This window comes from Peromyscus maniculatus, chromosome 6, assembly GCF_049852395.1.
Source record: "Peromyscus maniculatus bairdii isolate BWxNUB_F1_BW_parent chromosome 6, HU_Pman_BW_mat_3.1, whole genome shotgun sequence".
In the NCBI taxonomy this organism is placed as follows: Eukaryota; Metazoa; Chordata; class Mammalia; order Rodentia; family Cricetidae; genus Peromyscus; species Peromyscus maniculatus.
In genome coordinates this window covers 37,236,531-37,257,343 of record NC_134857.1, presented here as the reverse complement: position 1 = coordinate 37,257,343, position 20,813 = coordinate 37,236,531, and the positions used below count along the sequence as shown (strand labels likewise).

The 20,813-nt window shown below is 42.9% G+C and overlaps 1 protein-coding gene across 26 annotated transcripts in view; it reads right to left on the bottom strand.

Moving 5' to 3' along the window:
* Supt20h (SPT20 homolog, SAGA complex component) overlaps nt 1–5,111 on the bottom strand; it is a 39,998-nt gene extending 34,887 nt beyond the window's left edge. For 25 of the 26 annotated variants that reach the window (XM_015996330.3, XM_076574066.1, XM_076574067.1 and 22 more), the window contains exons 1-5: nt 4,825–4,964; nt 2,928–3,020; nt 1,748–1,783; nt 1,319–1,377; nt 418–484 (exon numbers count right to left, since the gene is read on the bottom strand). In XM_015996330.3, coding sequence (XP_015851816.1) covers nt 418–484; nt 1,319–1,377; nt 1,748–1,783; nt 2,928–2,930 — 165 coding nt within the window. In that variant the 5' untranslated portion in view covers nt 2,931–3,020; nt 4,825–4,964. Of the gene's footprint in view, nt 1–417; nt 485–1,318; nt 1,378–1,747; nt 1,784–2,927; nt 3,021–4,824 lie in introns of all 26 variants that reach the window. The other variant, XM_015996339.3, reaches the window with a different exon arrangement.
* Nucleotides 5,112–20,813: the final 15,702 nt, after the last annotated feature.

The window sequence follows — 20,813 nt, the reverse complement described above, 5'->3', positions numbered from 1 at the left end:
CTTCTATTGGTTATAATTATAGACACCTTTATGTTGAATTAAACCAGTCATGGGTTTAATCTTTGACCAAATTCATTTTTTACTAACACACTTGAATCCTTCCCATATGTGCAGTCAAAATCTCAAGAAGTGGGTTATTGAGGTACTAGCTCAAGTCTGCAAACCCAGTTCTCAGAGGAAGATAACAGAAGACACACTGTGGCTTTGTTAATGATGCCCCACTACCCAGACCACCACTAACTCAAGCAGATTAACCAGAGAATGGAATTGGGTCAGCCAAAGAACTGAATGGAGTCTAGTTGACAAAGATGTTCAACCACGAAGATATAAATCACTAGCTGCTTCAAACATAATGTTCTAAACTTTCCCCTTCTACCACAACTCCAAAGCCCAGTAATATAAAGAATTTATATTTACCTTAACCTCAGGTTCTTTTTCACATTCTTCAACATACAAGTCATAAAGTTTTTGGAATATAGACTTTCTAGGGAAAAAAATAATAAATATACAAGGTAAATAATCATCATGAAGTATTTTACTTACTTTTCATTAATGTAAATATTTCAGTTCTGTAACAAAACTTTGTAGATAAGACTTTAATTTAGTACATTATCCACCCCCCTAAACATGACAAGACATTAATTTCAATGTTTCCACATCAATATGGCTGTTAATTCCTGTACAACACCAATTCAATATGGTAAAGGCATGTATGTTACATTGCTTGGCTCAATTTAAGAATTCTTTTTTTTTTTTTTTTGTTTTTTTTTTTTGTTTTTTCAAGACAGGGTTTCTCTGTGTAGCTTTGCGCCTTTCCTGGGACTCACTTGGTAGCCCAGGCTGGCCTCGAACTCACAGAGATCCACCTGGTTCTGCCTCCCGAGTGCTGGGATTAAAGGCGTGCGCCACCACCGCCCGGCCTTCAATTTAAGAATTCTTAATGCAATCTGAGCATCTCAGCACTATCTAAAATGATCGAGATCTGCACTGTTTTGGACTTCTTCACTTTCTTAAATATGAGGCTATAGTGTAGGCTCATACACATTTATAGAAAGACATGGAAGACAATTTTATATACTACTTTTTACTGTGACAACACACTAACTATAAACTGTCACCTAAGTTAGATGTGAAAATGTCCATTTGTGACATTCCATCATGATTCCTAAGTTCTAGATTTTGGAGTATCTCATTTCCAGGTCAGGGATGCCCAACCTGTCCAAAGAACTGAAAGCACTTGAAATGCCTAGTAAGAACACATAAGTGGTAGTTATCTCATTTCACTGACTCAAAGACGTTATCAATTAAACAGTCATACCTTCCACTAGATAGGTATTTCCTTTTAGGAGGTCTCTGCCGAGCACTTTCAACAATATACTGAAATAGAGAAATCAGTCAAACACTGTGTATTCAGCTTTTATATGAGCAACTATAAGTATACTGTACATCTGCAACAGGTTAGGCTGAAAAACCCATTTAGTCTCTTAGGCTCTGTCATGCATGAACTTATACCTTGTATACAGGTCAGAAACAAAATTTAAATCCCAGTAGGACTCAACCTAGTATTTCAGTACGGAAATTGCAATTCCACAGGATGAATATATTCTAAACGTTTTATAGCTAAATTTATTTTTAAATTGGACATCAGACTGCAATGACCCATATTTTAAGATAGTTTAGAGAAACTTATCAGGATAGAAAAACAATTTTAGAATTCTATGGTCAGTTATAATTAGTCATGTCTCACCTCTGCACGATCCAAAGCTTGTTCTAGAGCTTGCTGCTGTAAAAATCAAATAGTATATTTGGCAATATTAGTTATTTTCAGAAAAAAATTAATAAATATTTAACACTCATCACTAAGTGCTTGTTTCATTTTCTGAAACAAGGACAATGCTTTATTCCTCTTCTTTATTTCTCTCCTCTATCCTCCAATGCATTCCTGTTTTTTTGTTTTGTTTTGTTTTTTATGACTGTTTTGGGCACTTGATCATTAAGTATCTAAAATGCTAAAATGGCATCAGCAGAACCAGGAGTTTGACATGCTTATACCATGCAAATCCTAAGGTATATCATTAATATGTATGAATAAAAAGTAAGAATCCCACGTGACAATTTCCACTTTTTTCTAACAGGGTAGATATAAACAGGAAAGCCCTCCAGAGCAGGAAGATGATGCACATCACCATCTTTATTCACTGAGGTGGGTTAGAGATGGGGCTACACCCTTAGCTCACTTTGTAGCCCAGGCTACAGGGATCCTTTGACCCAAGTATCCCAAGTACTGGGATTACAGGCGTGACAAACTAAACCTGCTTACATTTATTCATTTTAAAGCATGCAAGTGAAGGAGTTTGGGAAAACAGTTAAGTGCCTCATGAAGAACAGAGTTCAATGTCCAGAATCTGCAGAAGCAAGCTAGACTGGCTGACACCCAGCAGGGATCCCAGTGATGGGAAGTAGACCTCAAGGGCCAGCCTGGCCTACTCAGCCAGTTCTAGACCTAAGGGACTGTCTGAAAATAAAAGGTGGACAGAGCTTGAGGAGAAACACTGACGTTATTCTCATTTCCTTACCAAACATACATACCCACATGTGCAGAACATGCACACACAAAAAAGATGTAAGAGGAAATATAAAACACAAGAAACCCAACCCTTCCCAAATAATTTGCATTTATATCAATCTCCTTACCAAAGATTCAGAAAAATGGAAAAGCAGAATTAACTTTTAACACGTTAATCTGTGTGATTCAGATGTGATAATCCTACCACTGAATTGACAAGACATCAGCTAGATATTTTATAGAGAAAATTTTAACATGACTGCCAAGTCATTTGAGTGTTTCTATACACTATTATTTTTATGGAGCTAAAGGAAGAGAATACTGTAAAATACAAATTTTAGTATGCTTTGTTACAGCTTACCATTGTGTAAGCTGCATAAGATACAGATCCAAAAAGAAGATAAAACTCAGATGTGTTGCAGAAGTGGGGTGGAAATCATGTCTTTCTTACATACTGCAGAAAACAAAAATGTAAGACTGTTAGCATAAAAAGAAAGACTACCATTATCAGGAAAATTACTCAACGTACACACATTTCTAACATGCTTTGAAAACAAACAAGAAAATGCCCTAAACCTACCCACACGCTGGTGCAAAGCAGCTCTCACTAAGGAGGGCAAACAGTCTCGAAGTTCAAATCACTAACCCCACCACCCAAATGTAGCACACTGAGAAAACTGTCTTCGAAAAGTGTTTTCCAGCATCCCTCCAGCCCTCTTTTCCTGCAGATTCTATGACCTGCCCACTGGCTTTGACTGCTATACAGGTCACTTTACAAATCAGTTTTTAATCACACCTGATGGCAAAACCAAAATCCAAATACCTCTTATTCCCCCAAATGCCCAGGCTGCATTTCCCAGCTGCTCTGACCCTTTTCCTTAAGAAAAGGAGACACACTCCTGAAGAACCTTTCCTCTAGTGCAGGAGTTCTCATCCAGCTTTAAGATGGATGTCCATGCCCCAGTCTCTGGACTCTGGTCAAAGTTTGGAATGGGGTAAGGGCCCAGAAATGAGAAGAAGCCACAGGGGAACTCTGCATACCAGAAGTGATACATTGTGCTCTGAAAATAACAAAGGCTGTTTTACTACTGTTCTTCACCTATCAGTTTGTACTTGCTGCCACAGATCTACATGACTCTGATAAAGTGCACATTCCAGTGATGAAAAACAAGATTTCCTATGCCAAACTCTTTTTTGGAGAGAAGGACCCCAAAGCTTAAGCTAGTACAGGCTAAAGAAATATTATCTGGCAATATTAATTTTCAAAAGCCTAAATGTATAGATTCCAGGAATAATCTTTTTAAGAATGGCATTAATCCTGTCTTTGAATTGCTAGAGGAAATATAAGCTGAATTGACATGAAATCTTTCTGATCACTAAATCTAAATATTCAGCTATAGTATGTACTTACAAGTACAATTTGGTAACTCTAATCACAGTTTCTTTTTTACTAAATTACAAGGGAAGTGTATTTTAAAACTTTTATTGCAATGAAGAACGAACATATACTTCGGGTTATCTGTTACATTCTGCTTGTAAATATAATCTACAAGAACCCGTGTGAAAACTATTGTAAACATTATCGATATCTCTATTTTACAGAGAACTCACTGCAAGCGACTCCCCCAAGTATCACAGACCTACGAAGAAGACATTCTGTCCCTTCTCAATGTGTAACCTTGGGTTCCACTGCTCCAGCCTTCAGGCCACTCTCACCTGCACCCATGGGTTTTGTTTTTTTTCTTTCTTTCTTCGAGACAGGGTTTCTCTGTGAAACAGTCCCGGCTAACCTGGAACTCACAGATCTCCGCTTGCTTCTGCCTCCCAAATGCTGGCATCAAGGGCGTGCACCACCACTGCCCAGAGCACCCATGGTTTTTTATGCAAGGCGTACGAATTGAGTTGATGAGAACACTCAACGTATTTCTTTTCCTAATTTTACGTGAAGTTTATACCAACCACAGTCCCCGGACTCAATCTAACTTAAGTCTGTACTCATCACCGTTTTCTTGCACTTGGCGTCCTCACTAGGGACTCTGATGGCGATAAAAGATGGCTTCCAGGGTAGCCATCAGCTACACTGATTTCCCGGGTGTCAACTTGGGTCTCAACTGCAGATTTTTTTTTTTTTTGAACCCAGGCTTTGCCCTCAGAACGCCGACTCCACAGAGAAGCCACCGGCCTTCGTTCAATAGCTACCCAGGACCCCGGCCCCCGAAGAAGCGCTCTGCCAACCCCGCAGCAGTCCCCAGAAATACCTGCGGCGGAGCCCAGGGGACCAGCGATTACTAAAGCGCAGGCGGAGCGGCCCGAGAGGTGCCGAGGGGCGTTCACGCAGGACGGCCGCCGCGGTGCCCGCCCAAGCCGGGGACTCTCCGAGTGCAGATCCACCTCCGGCTCCGTCACCTCCGATCCGGGCCGCTCCCGGACACCTGACCTACACCCCCAGCCAGGGCGACCCGCCCACCGAAGCCGCCGGCCGCGGCCCCCAGCCTCAGACTCCGCCACAGGCCTGTTGCAACGCCCACCCAACCCTCCAACCGCCACTTCCGGCGGCCGCGCTTCCGATTGGCGAGTTGAGAGTGGAGGGGGCGGGGCTTGAGGCGGGGCAAGGCTCGACACAACACTCACCTGCACCTCCCACAGCGAGTTCCGGCGGCCGCTCTTCTGATTGGCGGACTGAGCGGGGTGGGCGGAGTTTGGAGGCGGGGCGGTGGCCGGAAGGGGCTGGGAGCGCCGCGGAGAGCCGCGGGCTTTCACTGACTTTAGAGCTTCTGTTGTGGGCGGGAACCTGGAGCGAGTTCTCGGGAGTGTTTGAGAGGCACGGGAGGGCATGGGTTTACCTTTGGGGGTGCTGGCGAATTCCTTAGTCTTTTTTACACCTATTTGGGGTGTGTGTGTGTGTGTGTATGCATGCAGCGCATGTGGAGGTCACCGAACAACTTGGGGGAGCCAGTTTGCTCCTTCACTGGTTTACACCTATATGTGTGTGTGTTCGCATGTGTGCGTGTGCATGCAGCTACATGTGGAGGTCACCGAACAACTTGCAAGAGTCGGTTTTCTCCTTCACTGGTTTACACCTATGTGTGTGTGTGTTCGCATGTGTGCGTGTGCATGCAGCTACATGTGGAGGTCACCGAACAACTTGCAGGGGTCGGTTTTCTCCTTCACCGCCGTTTGGCGGCAACCGCGTTTATCAGCTAATCAGCTCCTAACACCAGTTTTATTTTAACCACCCCAGAATTGAGATCTGAAAATCTAGAAAGGGCACAGTTGGAGCACATTGAAATACTCAGTGGTAATTCTACACCTTGAAGCACATTGGTTCATTGAGGATTTTTTTTTTTTAAACGGAGGTAACATGCCCAGGGCAGTACATGAATTGTTTTAAGATGTTCAGTTCACAGGCACTTTAAATATTTCACTATGCCACCACATCTAATTTCAAAACATTTTTGTTGACTTCACCTTGCAGTGTAACAAGGAATTAGAAGTTCTTTGGGGGGACTAGCGAGATGGTTCAGTGGGTAATGGTGCTTGCTGTGTGGTTTGGTGATCTGATTTGATCCTGGAATGCATACAATGTTAATAGAGAACCCACCCTCGCAAGTTGTCCTCTGACCTACTCACACACAAACACAAATAAATGTAATTTCAAAAAAGCAGAAGCGGTGTTGACTAAAAGCAGTGATAGTGACTTGGACCTGCATATGTTAAGTGGGTCGTGATAAAGTTTGGCAGCTGCCTCAATCTCCTACCTTTTCACCATTATATTTGTTTGTGGGGATCCCCCCGCCCCCCGCCAGTATTGGGCCTCTGCCCTAAGACTCTACTACCAGTAACATGTGCCCATACTTAATTTAGGTTTGTGGCTAAGATTCCATTGTATATACAGATAGCATGATTTTATCCGCAATCTATTGGTGGGCATTTGGGTTGTCTTCTGCCTTCATGCTACTGTGTTAACGCTGCTAGAAACACTTATGTACAAATATTTGAGTCTCTGCACTACTGGAGTCAAACGTTTGGCTCAGCTAGAACTCCGGAGACAGACTTTGTAGAAGAGTTTTATTCAAAGCTAGCCCTTGGCTGGCATGGTGACTCATGCCTGTAACCCCAGCATTCTGGAGGCTGAGGCAGGAGAACAGCTACAAACCTAAGGCCTATGTGTTATGTAATGTCTTGACTGGGCTGAATTACAGAGCAAGACACTGTCTCCAAAACAAACCACCAGCAAAAAACCACACCCAAAGACAGATATGTGTCTCCAGGGGATTTTGTCCCTGACTCTAGGGGCCTTGTGTCAGAGATCAAACAGCCTAGTTTTGAAGCAGAAGCAGAACAGCAGCCGGGTGGGGGTGATGGTGGTGGTGATGGTGGTGGTGGTGGTGGTGGTGGTGGTGGTGGTGGTGGTGGTGGTGGTGGTGGTGGTGCACGCCTTTAATCCCAGCACTCGGGAGGCAGAGCCAGGCGGATCTCTGTGAGTTTGAGGCCAGCCTGGGCTACCAAGTGAGTTCTAGGAAAGGCACAAAGGTACACAGAGAATCCCTGTCTCGAAAAACAAAAAGAAAAAAAAAAAGACCACTACATCACAGACAGAGTAGCTGGAAATGGAGATGTTAGCAGACTATTGTACTGGTAATCACAACAAACATGCCTATTTTATTCTGTGAGTGAGGATTTCAGTCCCGCTTTTTCTGGAAAGTGAGGGGACCGACCCTTAGTGTCCTTGTACCACTTTGCTCATGTTTCACAGTGTACCAGTGCTCCACCTGGACTGAGCTAGTGTTGCAGTAAAGATACACCAAGGCTCCAGCATGATCATTACTATTATACATGTAGCTTTGGTTGACCTGGAACTTGCTGTAGAGACCAGACTGGCCTCGAACCCACAGAAATCCATCTGCCTCTGCCTCCTGAGTGCTGGATTAAAGGTGAGGACTACACATTGAGTTTTTAAAGAAGAGCAGTATCTAACAGTATCAGAAAGAAGTTCTAACAGAGACCCACGTCTCTGGCCTGAGGGTGCTTGTGATGGAAGTTTCTCTTCAGAGGCCTTGCTGCCTTGAGTGCCCACACGTTAGTGGGTTCTTAGTTTTGGAGTTAAAGGCTCGGTTTCCCAGCTCTAGCCTGGGTAAATGCTGCTTTCTTGAGTTTGATTTTCTTCCTTGTTCCTTAAGTCTTGTCTCTCTATTGCCCTCCTTATTACTGAGTTCAAGCCATTCTTCTCAGCACACATGGGAAAGAAAGGCTGGAAGAGGTAGTTACAGTATTACGTTGATGTGAATTGAAGATTGTCTGGATGCCTCGATGATGGGATGTGGACATTTTGCCCTTCACCTAGCCAGGGTCATGCCAGGAAAAGCCTATGCACTGGCACCAGGGCTTGAGGGGCTGTAGTCCAGAAACTGGCACTTGGCATCCCCCCATATGTATGTGCTCAAATGTTCCAGACACTGAGATGTGAGGTGCTTTGGTTGCTGTCCCAGAACGTACCTTGCCAAGGGAGAACTTGAGATATTCTGAGCGCCCTGCAGTTCTACCATCTGACGCTCTTTACTGGTTGATTTTCCGCTTCTCCATTTGAGAGGTGTAAAAAGAGCTGTGCAGTTAATAAACTTGGTGCCCTGGGTCATCACCCCTTGTAGCCCTCCTGACGCCAGCTTTTGATTCTTTCCATTTGTTACCTCTTCATTTCTCTTTCATACTTGATCTTTTTCTTGGGACCCTGTCTGGATTCCTGATAAGGCTGGTCCAGGTCATGTGTGGCTACCAGGTGGTAACAGAAAGAGTAGATGGACAAGACCTTCTTTCCCGCCTGTTTCCTCCTTGTGAGATGCCCTCCACACTTCATGGACCTAGATCATCTTGGATCCTCTCGGTTAAGTACTTTTGCTGAGCCTCTGATGTCCGCAAAAAAAAAAGCTCTTCATCATTGATATTGTCGTAGAGTATCCACCAGAGAAAACTTCTCAGACACAGGGTTAAGCTGATAGAAAGCCTTTATTAGCCGGCCAGTGACTACACCAGGTGTTCAGGATCCCAGGGTAACCCCAGCTTTTCTCAAGGTGAACTTTTAAGCCCAGAAACCATATCCTGGGTTGATATACTTCAGTTAACAAGAACAGTTGGCCAGAAGTGAAACCACAGGAGTCAAAAGCAAGGTTAGTACATCGAGAGGCTTTCCCAGAGCCACTGACTTTGGTGGATTAAGTCTCTGTCCTCGCTTTTGGCAGGCGGTGGTGTCTACATGCTGAGTTTTGTGGCCTGAAGGGTACTTCTACCATTGTGTCAGTTGTGCTAAAGTGGTGGGTGCCTGCTGAGGTCTGGGTTCCTGTTGCAGTAGGACGTGGAGGCCCCGTCTACTCTGTTCCACCCGTGGTTCCTGACAGTCTTCCACAGCTGCTTTACCTTGTCAGGAACTTACTTTTCCATTGTGACTTTCTAGACAGGATCTCCCAGGGTGTCCTCCAACTTGCTATGTAGCTGAACACGCCCTCGGACTCCCGATCCCCCTGCCTCCAGCTCCCAAGTTGCTGTCATTTCAGATATTTGCCATCACCCCTGGCCTCAGAGTTGATATATTTGTTTAAATCAACAAGTTCAAATGGTTTCACGGGTATAAATAAAACTGAAGTTTACTGATTGCTTTGCATTAGGAAAGTTACAATGTCATTTTCAATGTGGTGGTTTGAAAGAAAATGGCCCCCAAAGAAGGTGGCGCTATTAGGAGGTATGGCCTTGCTGGAGGAAGTGTGTCACTGTGTGGTGGGCTTTGAGGTCTCCTTTGCTCAAGCTATGCTCTCAGTGTGGTAAAGAGTTTACTTCCTGTTGCCTGTAGATCAAGAACTCTCAGCTTCTTCTCAGCACTATGTCGGCTTGCATGCCCACCATGCTTCTTGCCATGAAAACAATGGACTAAACCTCTGAAACTGTAAGCCAGCTGAATTAAATTTCCTTTATAAGAATTGCCATGGTCATGATGTCTCTTCACAGCAACAGAAACGCTAAGACAGTGACATTAAAATTATTTACTAGATTCAGGTATTAATTCTGTTTAGCCACTAGAGGTCAGAACTTCACTTAAAAATAAGTATTACACTAGTTTTCATAACAGATTTAACTTTTGGCTTATGAAGAGTTGACACAAAAATTGTTTTTTGATTGTTCCATGTATTTATCAGAGTTCTCTAGAACATAACTTAATGAATCTCTCTCTCTCTCTCTCTCTCTCTCTCTCTCTCTCTCTCTCTCTCTCTCTCTACACACACACACACACACACACACACACACACACACACACATATATATATAAAGGGAATTTATTAGAATGACTTACAGGCTGTAGTCCAGCTAATCCAACAATGGCTGCTTATGAATGGAAGGTCTAAGAATCCAGAAGTTGTTCACGAAGCTGGATGTCTCAGTTGGTCTTCAGTATTCGATGGAATCTTGAAGAAGTAGGCTCTAATGCCAGTTAAGGGATGGACTTGCTTGCAAGGCAAATGCATTCAGGCAAAGCAAAAGCCTCCAGCAGGTGTGGCCCAGGTTAGAGGTGGGCTTTCCCAGGTCAAAAGATCCGAATTAAAGGTGTGTCTTCCTACCTCAAAGATCCAGATTTGAAGTGGATCTTCCCACTTCAGATTAAGCAAAAATCTTTCACAAGCGTGTCCTCCATTTGGGGGTTTTAGTTAATCCCAGATGTTGTTGTGGACTATTAGTTTAAGATGTGTTACATTCATTTATGCTTAAGAATTTTTGTTTAATGATGCAAAGATGTGTTGCATTCTTTTATGCTGCACTTGTTTAACTCGTCTCAGTAGTAAAGAGCTGAATGGCCAAAAGCTTGGCAGGAGAGAGAAATAGGTGGGGCTAGCAGGCAGGGGGAATAAATAGGAGAAATCTAGGGAAGGGGGAGAAGTGAGAAAAGGAGGAGGACACCAGAAGACACCAGCCACACAGCCACACAGCCAGCCACGGAGTAAGAAGGAAAGACATACAGCATGAAGAAAGGTAAAAAGCCCAGAGGCAAAATATAGTTAGAGAGAAACAGGATAATTTAAGTTAAAAAAGCTGGCTAGAAACAAGCCAACCCAAGGCTGGGCATTCATAAGTAAGAATAAGTCTCTGTGTATTTATTTGGGAGTTGGGTGGCAGGTCCCCAAAGAGTAAAAAAAAGAAAAAAAAAAAATCCAACTACAGGATGTAGTCCCGTTGACAATCAAGAATAGATATTGTATTCTGAGGATTTTAGTATATGTGCTGCTGAAGTGAGCACTGTATTCTGAGGATTTTGAGACCTCACACATGCTGGGCAAGTGCCCTGCCATGGATTGTTTGCCCAGCCCTGTTTTAGATTGTTTTGAGGTGGGGTCTTGCCCAGTTAACCAGGATGACCCTGAACTTACTTTGTAATGCAGACAATGCTTCAGCCTCCCAATGACTATGACTGCAGGTCTGTACCACACTGGCCTTGAACTTCTGGTTATGCTTCCTCAACCTCCAGAATATTTGGTGTAACACGAACTGCTAAATGGTCTTTTTATAAAAAACCCAGAACCTGATATTGGGGTGAATGCTGAAAGACCAGAGAGGCAAAGGAACAAGCCACCTCTTACCTCTAGGACTCCTTAGCCTGAGAAGCTCTCCTCAGCTGAAAGACTTCTAGCCGAATAAGCTTCCTCAGGTGAAAAGGCTTTAGTTCCAGTCTCCTCACACCTTATATACTGTTCTCTGCCCACCATATCACTTCCTTCTTAGTGCTGGGATTAAAGGCGTGTAACTTCCCAAGCAAAGGCATGAGATCTCAAGTGCTGGGATTAAAGATGTGTGCCACCACTGCCTGGCTCTGTTTTTTTTCTCCTAGACTGAGTCAATCTCATGTAGTCCAGGGTGGCTTTGAACTCACAGAGATCCAGATGGATCTCTGCTTCCGAGTGCTAGGATTAAAGGTGTGTGCCATCGCTGTCTGGCCTTTATGCCAGTGGCTTGTTCTGTTCTCTGATCTTCAGGTAAATTTTATTAGTGTACACACAATATATCACCACATTTGGGGCTGCCAATGTGTGTGCCTGGCCCCAGGGGCACTCTTATAGATTATCAGTTTTGGCCAGGGTATAGTGGCACACACTTTTAAACCCCAGCACTTCAGAGTTGAAGTCAGGAGGATCAGGAGTTCAAGGGAGTCTTGGCTATACAGCAAGTTCCAGGCTAGCCTGCACAGCACAAGAGATCCTGCCCAACTCAAAAAAACAACCTTATATCACATATTTTTTCTAGTATTGGAGATTGAACCTAAGGCCTACTATCTATAAGCAGATCTACCACTGAGCTATATTCACAGTCTTTTTTTAAGTAATTAATTTTTGTGACTCTGTAGTCAGGCTAACCCAGAATTCATAAGCCTGCAGTCCCAGCCTCCTAAGTGCTAGGATCTGACATGCATGCCCACTTATCTACCTCCTTTGGTATATTTGATTATTGACAAATGATCCAACATCACAATTTGTTAAGCAAATCATTTTGTTTAAACATAAAAACAGCTACCGGAATAGTTAGTTGAATTAGCAAATATTTCCTCCCTCTTTTGCTAGGTTCTCTTGTCTTCCAAAATAAAAATCAATATTTTCTATTTTGATCACCTTTCAGAAAAAGCTCAAAATTCTACAATGAGGTGTTATATAAACATATGAAATTTACAGAACATTAGGGGTTTTGTTTATTTTGCCTTTTGAGACAGCCTTACTATTTATTCTAGGATGGTCTCAGACTCAGGATCTTCTCTCCTCAGTCTCTTAGAGCTGCTGTTACAAGCACACAGCACTACACTCGGTGCTTACACAGTGTGAAGCACTCCGACAGGAATCTATTAATTTTGCTTCTATAATTTATTCAGTAAGCATCCACATAGCACTGGAAATCGTCTTGCAGAGCTGAGGATGATAGGCAGGTTTCAGCACTCAGGAGGCAGAGGCAGTGAGATCTCTGAGTTTGAGGACAGTCTGGTCTGCATAGTGAATTCCAGACCAGCCAGGTCTACATGGTAAGACTCTGTTTCAAAATAAAAATAAAAATTAAAAAGAAAGAAGGAGATCAAGTGGGGTTATATTTTGCCAGCGGTGAGGGAACATCCAAAAGAAAATCTTTGCTCTCGTTTAGTAGGGTATTAGAGGGTGACTGCTAAGAGTAAACTACAGTGGGGAGCAAAATAGCCTGTCAGGAGCACTTGGAGTGATGGATGAATAAACACTTTGGCATGTTTGTATTTGGGCTGGGGAATATTTTAAGCACCTGGACTTTAGTTAATCCTGTTTCCCAAAGCAGTAATGTTCTCCATATTAGCATAGCTACCCAAGGAAGCCAAACAGAGATGGGCTGCCAATGATGGAGGCTGAGTCAGATGTTTTCTGTGTCAGAGCTTCAGATTAAACAACTGTGTTGGGATTTAAACAGCATATATTTCCTCTTTAAATTTCCCCACACAGAAAGAATTAATATGAACATGGGAAATGGACTGAAAGTTACAAAATCTACCTTGGTGAGCTCTGTAAGAAAAAGGATCTTTATGAGGTGAATAAGGCCATATTGAATGCTAAAATTGGCTCTCAAAAGGCTCTTGTAAAACTTTGAAACTTGTAACACGGGCCTGTTTAAGATAGCCTCTGGATTTCTTAAAAAGTGGACGATCAGTATCAGATCAACCTTATGGCTCTTCAGTTCTAGTTAAATTGTTCCCTATATCATGCTAGGAAATTGCTATTAACATTCCCATGTCTTGGGTTCACACATTCCTCTTAGGTTGGAAGTCACTCTCCTGTTCTCTGTATAACGTCACCATGGTTACAGGTCCAGTTTTCCTTCACAGAGTGCCATAGTAGATTAAAGGCTTGTGGGCCACTCTTTTCCTTGGACATATATTTACCGAGTTTGGGTACATTTTAAAAGCATGATTCTCCATATCCTGGACTAGTTGGTAAACATCTAAAGGTAGAGCCCAAGCCTGACCTTCCTTCTCTGCCTGTTTTACAGACATCTGGAACTCTGACACAGGAGTATCCTTCATCTAGAGTTCTTGGGGCTAGAGACAGGCTCTCTCTGTGCAGCCCTGGCTAGCCTAGAACTCACTATGTAGGCCAGGATGGCCTCAACCTCACAGAGATCTGCTTGTCTTTGCTTCCAAAGTGCTAAGGTTAAAAGGCACTCACCACCATACTTGGCCCTCAGATAAGTTTGACTCACTTCTTAGTTACCATGATACCCAGGGTTAGCATTTTCTGCCATTATTACATAACCACACAAAGACAAGAATTACTAAATGGTTGGTGATGACTTGTAAATTGCCATCAAAATTTCACCTTCTCCATAGTTCAGTTAGTTTTCATAGAGAGATGCTGTGTTGATAGAATTGTCACAAGAAGACAGAATCCTAGTTCTTAGCATGTGGCTGAATCAAACATAGTAGGATGCATATTTTCAGGGATATTTTGAGCAAGAATCTGGAAAATGTTTTCTAGGTTCCCTGTCCAACATAAATCACCTATTCAGTGAACTCGAAGGATGCTGCACTTGCGATTGTGGAATGGATCTTTCAGTTGATCAGCTCATCACTTACCGCTGCTTTTCTGCTTTTTAAGTCTTTAAAGGGGATTTGGAAATCCACTGCATTCTATCCGACCTTTCTGTTGGTGGCTTCTACTCTCCCTTCCTACACTTCAATTGCTTTTTTATCCAACGGTCACAGATTCAGCTGAGTAATCTCTCTTGGCATGTGTTTAAGTCACTTTATTTGTTCGCAGAAATGAAGTCACTGTCAGATGGAAGCATTTAGTGTGTTAACTAATAAATTGGAACAATGAATCCTAGAAAGCATTTTTATAAAAAAATTATCGAGTCACATAGCTTTCTCTTCTCCTTTATCATAAAAATCTCTCACAGGAATTACACTCTAACGATGTGGTTTCTTCATTTAATTCATTTATTTGTGAGGCCTGGTCTCACTATGTCAGCCAAGCTGTTCTGGAACTCCAGATCCTCCTGAGAGCTGGGTTTACAGGAAAGGCACTACCATAACAGCTAAGTCTTGCTTCTTGCTAGTGCCAAATTGAGGGCTAGGCTGAGGAGACTAATCAGGGCTCACCAACAGTCAGATGATAGCATGAGGTGAGCAAGTAGACAGTCCCAGATAGAGGACCGAGGACAGTGGAGTCCAGCACATTTTAGCATGTTATGAGGAAGCACACAGTGAAGAGCAGCTGAGCACACAGTGTGACTCTGTGAACGGACCCAAATGGTGAAGAAAGAAGTAGCAAGACACATGACAAGCACACCTGGCAAAGGACAAAGACCAGCCTTGCTGGAAATGGCAAAACGCAGATGGGATAAATTATAGGTGGCGATAGGTGGTATGTTACCATCCTGTAAGTTCAGGCCATTGACTACAATACACTTTCACAAAAGAACAAGAAGATGATGTCAACTCGCTGCTGGTGCACACCTGTAATCACAAAAGTAAAAGCAGAGGAAGGTCAGGAGTTAATTGTCGTCATACTTAGCCACCAAGTAATTCAAGGCCAGCCCTTGCAACAAAGACTTTATTTCAAGTAAACCATCAGGCAAAAACCAAGCAAACTGATGAGTGATGCACAAAGACACATGGTGGCCTTGACTCTCTACCGGAGCCAGGCTTTTCACACTATATGGCCACACCTCTCCATTTAGTTGAAGACCCAGAGCTACCCCTCACCTCCAATGTTAACTATGACCCTGGGGACCGAGCCCATCCCAAGCCTTGTATATACTAGGGAAGCCTTCTGCTCTTGAGCCACACCCCCACCCGTATTTCTTAACATTTTTATTTTGAGGCAGAGCCTTGTTAAGTTTCCTACACTGGCCTTCAATTTCCTCTGCAACCCAGTCCCTCCCACATCCCATCGGTTGGCACTTGCTTGGCACATGCTGAGAGCCTAGCTTCAACCCCCAAGCCTTGAATTAAAACAGCAAAATGTAAAAGGCCACCACTTTTTTTCATAATTGGGAATCCTGTTGAAGTTATTTAGTTACAGAAAGGAAGGAAGGAAGGAAAGAAGGAAGGAAGGAAGGAAGGAAGGAAGGAAGGAAGGAAGGAAGGAAGGAAGGAAGGAAGGAAATTTCCCCTTCTCCTTAAGTGAATGAGGAATCAATGTGTGGGAATGGAGGTGGACTGGTTAGGAGTCTTTACAACAGGTGACTGCTACCTAGTTTGAAATGGTTCAGGCAAAAGAGAATTAACTGGTTTACATTCATGAAAAGCCCAGGATTGCTGCTTCAGGGATGGCTCTAACCAGACACTAAACTGATGTTGCCGGTGATTTGGTCTCTCCCTTTCCATCTATTGACTCTTCTTTTTTGTTGGCTTAATTTTTCTTCCAGGTTTCCTTTGAAATTATAGGAAAGATGGTCCAAGTACACTAAGATCAAAAATTGCCTGCCCCTGCCCCCCCACTCTGTCTTTTCCCCCTCCAAATAATACATATCAGAGTAGTCTTGCTTATTGCATGTACTTTTCCTGGAGTAATCACCTGGTCACCGAGCCTGAGGAATGGGAGGAGCTGATGGGCAAACCTGAGTCTTGTGCCTGTCGTTAGGGTATGGGGGTTGGTGTCTGATGATTCCGGTCCTCACTGAATTACATGGGATGGAAAGAATAGGGCTTTTGAGAAGCTGGGAAAGGCTAATTTCAATCATGGGAGGGCTTCTAGTTCCTGGTAACATAGTGGTAGTTAGAAGATAGAGGAAGAAAGGATCTTATTAATAGAACTTGGGGAAGGTTCAGGACCACCAAGGAGTGAGCCAAAGCTTTAAGGAAGGCCAAAGTCTAGTTTTGTAATTTCCCTGGACGGCAGGTCTCTGGGAAGATCAGAGCTCAGAGTGATTGGGAAGTTATTGATTGTTTAGTTCTGTGTCCCAAATACTGGGCCTGACTCAAAGGGACAAAACATCTGGCTAGCCTGGGATAAGATTAAGAAATTATGTGTATAATATGTTCATGTGAGTGCAGGTGTTCCAGGGAACTGGTGGTGTCAGATTCCCCTGGAGATACGAGATATCCAATGTGAGTACTGGGATGTGAACTCATGTCCTTTGCAAGAGCAGTACACACTCTTAACCACTGAGCCATCCCTCCAGCCCAAGGATTCTTAAGACTTTGTCTTGTTATGTATCCCAAGATTGACCTAGAAGTGCAACCTTCTTGTCTCAGCCATGGGAATGCTGGAAGTTCATGCAGCATGCCTGGCCTTATCTATGAATACATTATTTGTCTTCTGATTTTGATGAAATATAAAGAATGAGAAGAGCCCGATGATGGGATCCGGAGGGAAACAAAAATGAAAGGGACCAGAGGAGAAAGAGAAGCCAGCAGAAGGAGGAGGGATGGCCAGAAAGACAGTAGAAAAGACAGGTTGCTCCTCAGAAGCTTCAAGTCAAGTACATTTGCATCAGAAAGACATTAAATGGGAGGACTCTGGATCATCGAATACCACAGATTCTGCAATCTCTTAATGAAGACTATGTGTTGAGCTGGGCTTGGTAGTCATAGTTTATAATCCCAGTATTTAAGAGGTAAAGACAGAAAGGTCAGGAGTTCAAGACCAGCCTGATCTACAGAGTGAGACGCTGTTTCAGGAAAGAAGAAAAAAATATATATATTATGAGCTCTACCTTAAAGAACAACATAATCTACAAGAGAACCATGTCTTCCTGTTTCTCAGGTACTCACTGCTCACAGTTGGAAACCAACACCTCTACCCTCATCAGAAGTATCCACATGGGAGCAACCTTTTACTCTCTTTATCACTGTCTTGGTTTCTTTTCCAAGATGTGCTGCTGTGATAAAAATGACAAAAACAACTTTTTTCTTTGTTTGAGAGAAAGGGTTTATTATGGGTCACAGTTCAAGAGTATAGTGTGCTGTGGTGGGGAAGCTAAGGCAATAGGAACTTGAAACAGTTGGTGATATCACAACCAGAATCAAGAAACAGCAGCGAATGCATGCTGCTGCTCAGCTCTGTCTTCATTTATACAGTCCACAGTTCTTGTAGGGAATGGTGCCACCAACAGTGGGTTCGTCCTTCCCCATCAGTTAACAAAATCAAGATAATCTTAATAATCCCTCACTCATGTCCAGAGGCCTATCTCCCAGACAATTCTAGAGTCTTTCCAGTTGACAATGACAACCAACGCACACAGTTCTAACCCAGCTTCCCCCAGAACTGCATGTCTTAACTTGTCAGCTGTAACTGGCACTAACCTTTGGGGAGGTTGAGTGTATAGTTCAGCCTTTGATATTCGATATTCTCTCCCTGTCCCTCTTCTTTCTCCTCTCCTTAACCACTCTCTCTCCTTTCCTTTCTCCTCCCTTCCTCCCACCCTCTTCCTGCCTCTTCTGTATTGATTAGCCATCCATTTTGTTTGACTTGAATAATAACTTCAACCTTGTTTAACATTAAATCAATACAAAGTTAGAATAAACATTGACTTTGGCTTTAAGAATTCCAAGTGTTAAGAATGGTATTTACCATCTCATTCCAGATGAGGAAAATTAAAGAAATGTAACTTTATCTATAATCCTCTAGTGTTATAACCTATAGCAAGACTTTGTAACCTCAAGACTTATTCAAATGTTTGTTGTAAGAAATTGTCTTAGCTCACTAAAGTTATATATTTTATTTGCCATAGGAAATTGGATTTGCTCACCAGCTTTGTGATAATTAACCACTGACCATGTCCTCATTGATTTTTCTCTAAACTCAACCTTATCTACAATTAAGCTTTGTAAATTCTCTAGATAGGAAATTATCTTGGATTCTTAGTCTAGAGTTTTCTCTTTGTTGGGAGTGTAGCAAAGACAGATGGAGACACCATCTTGTGGTGATATTTTATTTGTGCACCCCAATAAAGCTTATCTGAAGATCAGAGGAAAAAGCCAGCCATGATATTAAACACAGAAGTCAGGCAATGGTAGCATATGTCTTTTATCCTAGCATTTGAGAGGCAGAGATTCATTCAGATCTCTGTGAGTTCAAGGCCACAATGGGAGCAGAACCAGGCATGGTGGCACATGCCTTTAATTCCCAGCAGTAGTTAACCATAGAGGTCTGGAGGTCTATATAGATAGACAGGAAGTGATAGAGCTGGGCAGAAAGAGGAAGTGATAATAGAACACGTGTCTCTATGTAATTACTACAATGTGATTAAAACACGCAAAAAGTGGTTCTGCTTTCGTTTAGTAGATGATGAGTTCCTTGGTGTAAAAGAAATGGCCTGTGTGCCTCCCTGCATTTCCCCCTCCCTCCCTCTCTCCCTCCCTCCCTCCCTCCCTCCCTCCCTCCCTCCCTCCCTCCCTCCCTCCCTCCCTTCCTTCCTCCCTTCCTCCCTTCCTTTCTTTTGACAGGATTTTGCTAAATTTTCCAGGCGGACCTTGAACGGAGGATCTTCTTACATACTCCTCCTGAAGACCAGGGGTTAACAAATGGGGACTACATTTGACTTCATTTTCAGTTGTCATTTTAGGGATTGGTATACTCTCAATGAATGTTAACTGAAAAAGTAAAGTGAGTAAGCAGGTAAGAACAGTGCTGAACTCTTACGGCTGTGGACCAGCCCCAATTTTTATCTTTCTGCTTGTCTGGTTGTTAATAATCCACCTTTACAAAACTGTGCTAGTGTGGATAGTAAATTCTAGATTACCCTATGCAAAAGGATGCACATCTAAGAGGATAGTTTTCTTCAACAGACTCTATGGGAGGACATAATAATGATATGATAATAAATGATAACAGCAACACCATGATGATTCCTTAGTTATAAAATGAAACTAGTGAACTGTGATTCCTCCTCTTTCTTCTCATCTTCTTCGACAGGGTCTCACATAGCCCAAAGGGGCCTCAAACACCCTGTGTAGCCAAAGATGGCTGATCCTTCTCTTCCTGCCTCCACTTGCAAGTGTTAGGATCATAGGGATGCACTCTCACGCCCAGCCTTCTTTCTCTGATTTCTGTAGATGTGCATTCTAGATCACTAGGACTGTGATAGTGAAATAGCGCTGGGTGAGTCACTTAACAACTGACCTTTCATCGTCCTGGGTCCTGGAAGCTCCAGATAAAGAGGAATGTAGGCTTTGCTTCTGTTTCTCTTCTTGGCTGGCATACATGGACCTTCCTGCTGTGTTCTCATGTGATGTTTTCTCTGAAGGTGCATATCCCTGCACTTCTGCTTGCAAGGATCTCAGTGACACTGTGTTAGACCCTCCACCCTTATGACCTCACTTAACCCGATTAACTCCACCAAGTCCTTAAAAGCCCTGGCTCTAGCCAGCTTTATGGTGTCTACCTGCAATCTCAGCTTAGGAAGGACAATGGCAGGAGGATCAGGAGTCTGAGCCCAGGTTTAGATAAATACAGAGTTTGAGACCAATTTGGGCTAAAAGTGAGACCTTGTCTCTAAATAGAAGCCCCACTTGTGTTTAGGGATTCCACATGAATTTAGGGAGGACATTCTTTAGTCCACAACATATCTATATATAAATACACACTTTAATTTCTATGTCTATATACTTCAACATACACATATAATCATTTGAAAATAATATGATTATTAGCTTTCCATTTTTGGACAGCATAATATAAATGGGTAGTCAGACACATTTTAATCAATCTTTTACTTTCTGATTATTTTTTTAACCTTTGAAAGGACTTTCTTACTCTATAACAAACAAAATTTACTCACTCAAAATAATACCTAAAACTTCTAGACATTGCCTCAAGAGGTTCTTCTGGAGACCATGCTTTAGAGGTCTCCTCAAGCCCCCTTTTCCTATGAGTGAGGTCTCTTTAGAGACGAGAACACTTGGGAGTCACTGGGAGCCTGGGAATGTAGGGCCAAATATCTTTAAGCCTGACTGCAGGGCCTCTTTAGGTCTCCTGTGCATGTCTATTCTCCTCAGTGTCACCCCAGTCATCCAGACCCAAGGGGTACCAGAGAAGAGGACTGATGGTCTCTTAACTACCATGTTGTGACTCAGAACTGGGAGATCCTAGACCTCAATGACAATCTAATGGGCAATATAGAATAGATACAAACAGAACATGCGGTAATGACCCGGTTATTGACTTGGCTCTTTTCCTTTAGAATATTAAGACTAATGGTGAACATTATCATCTGTACTTTTGCTCCAGGCTCTGCAAATGTTTATGTTCAGCATTTATAATTC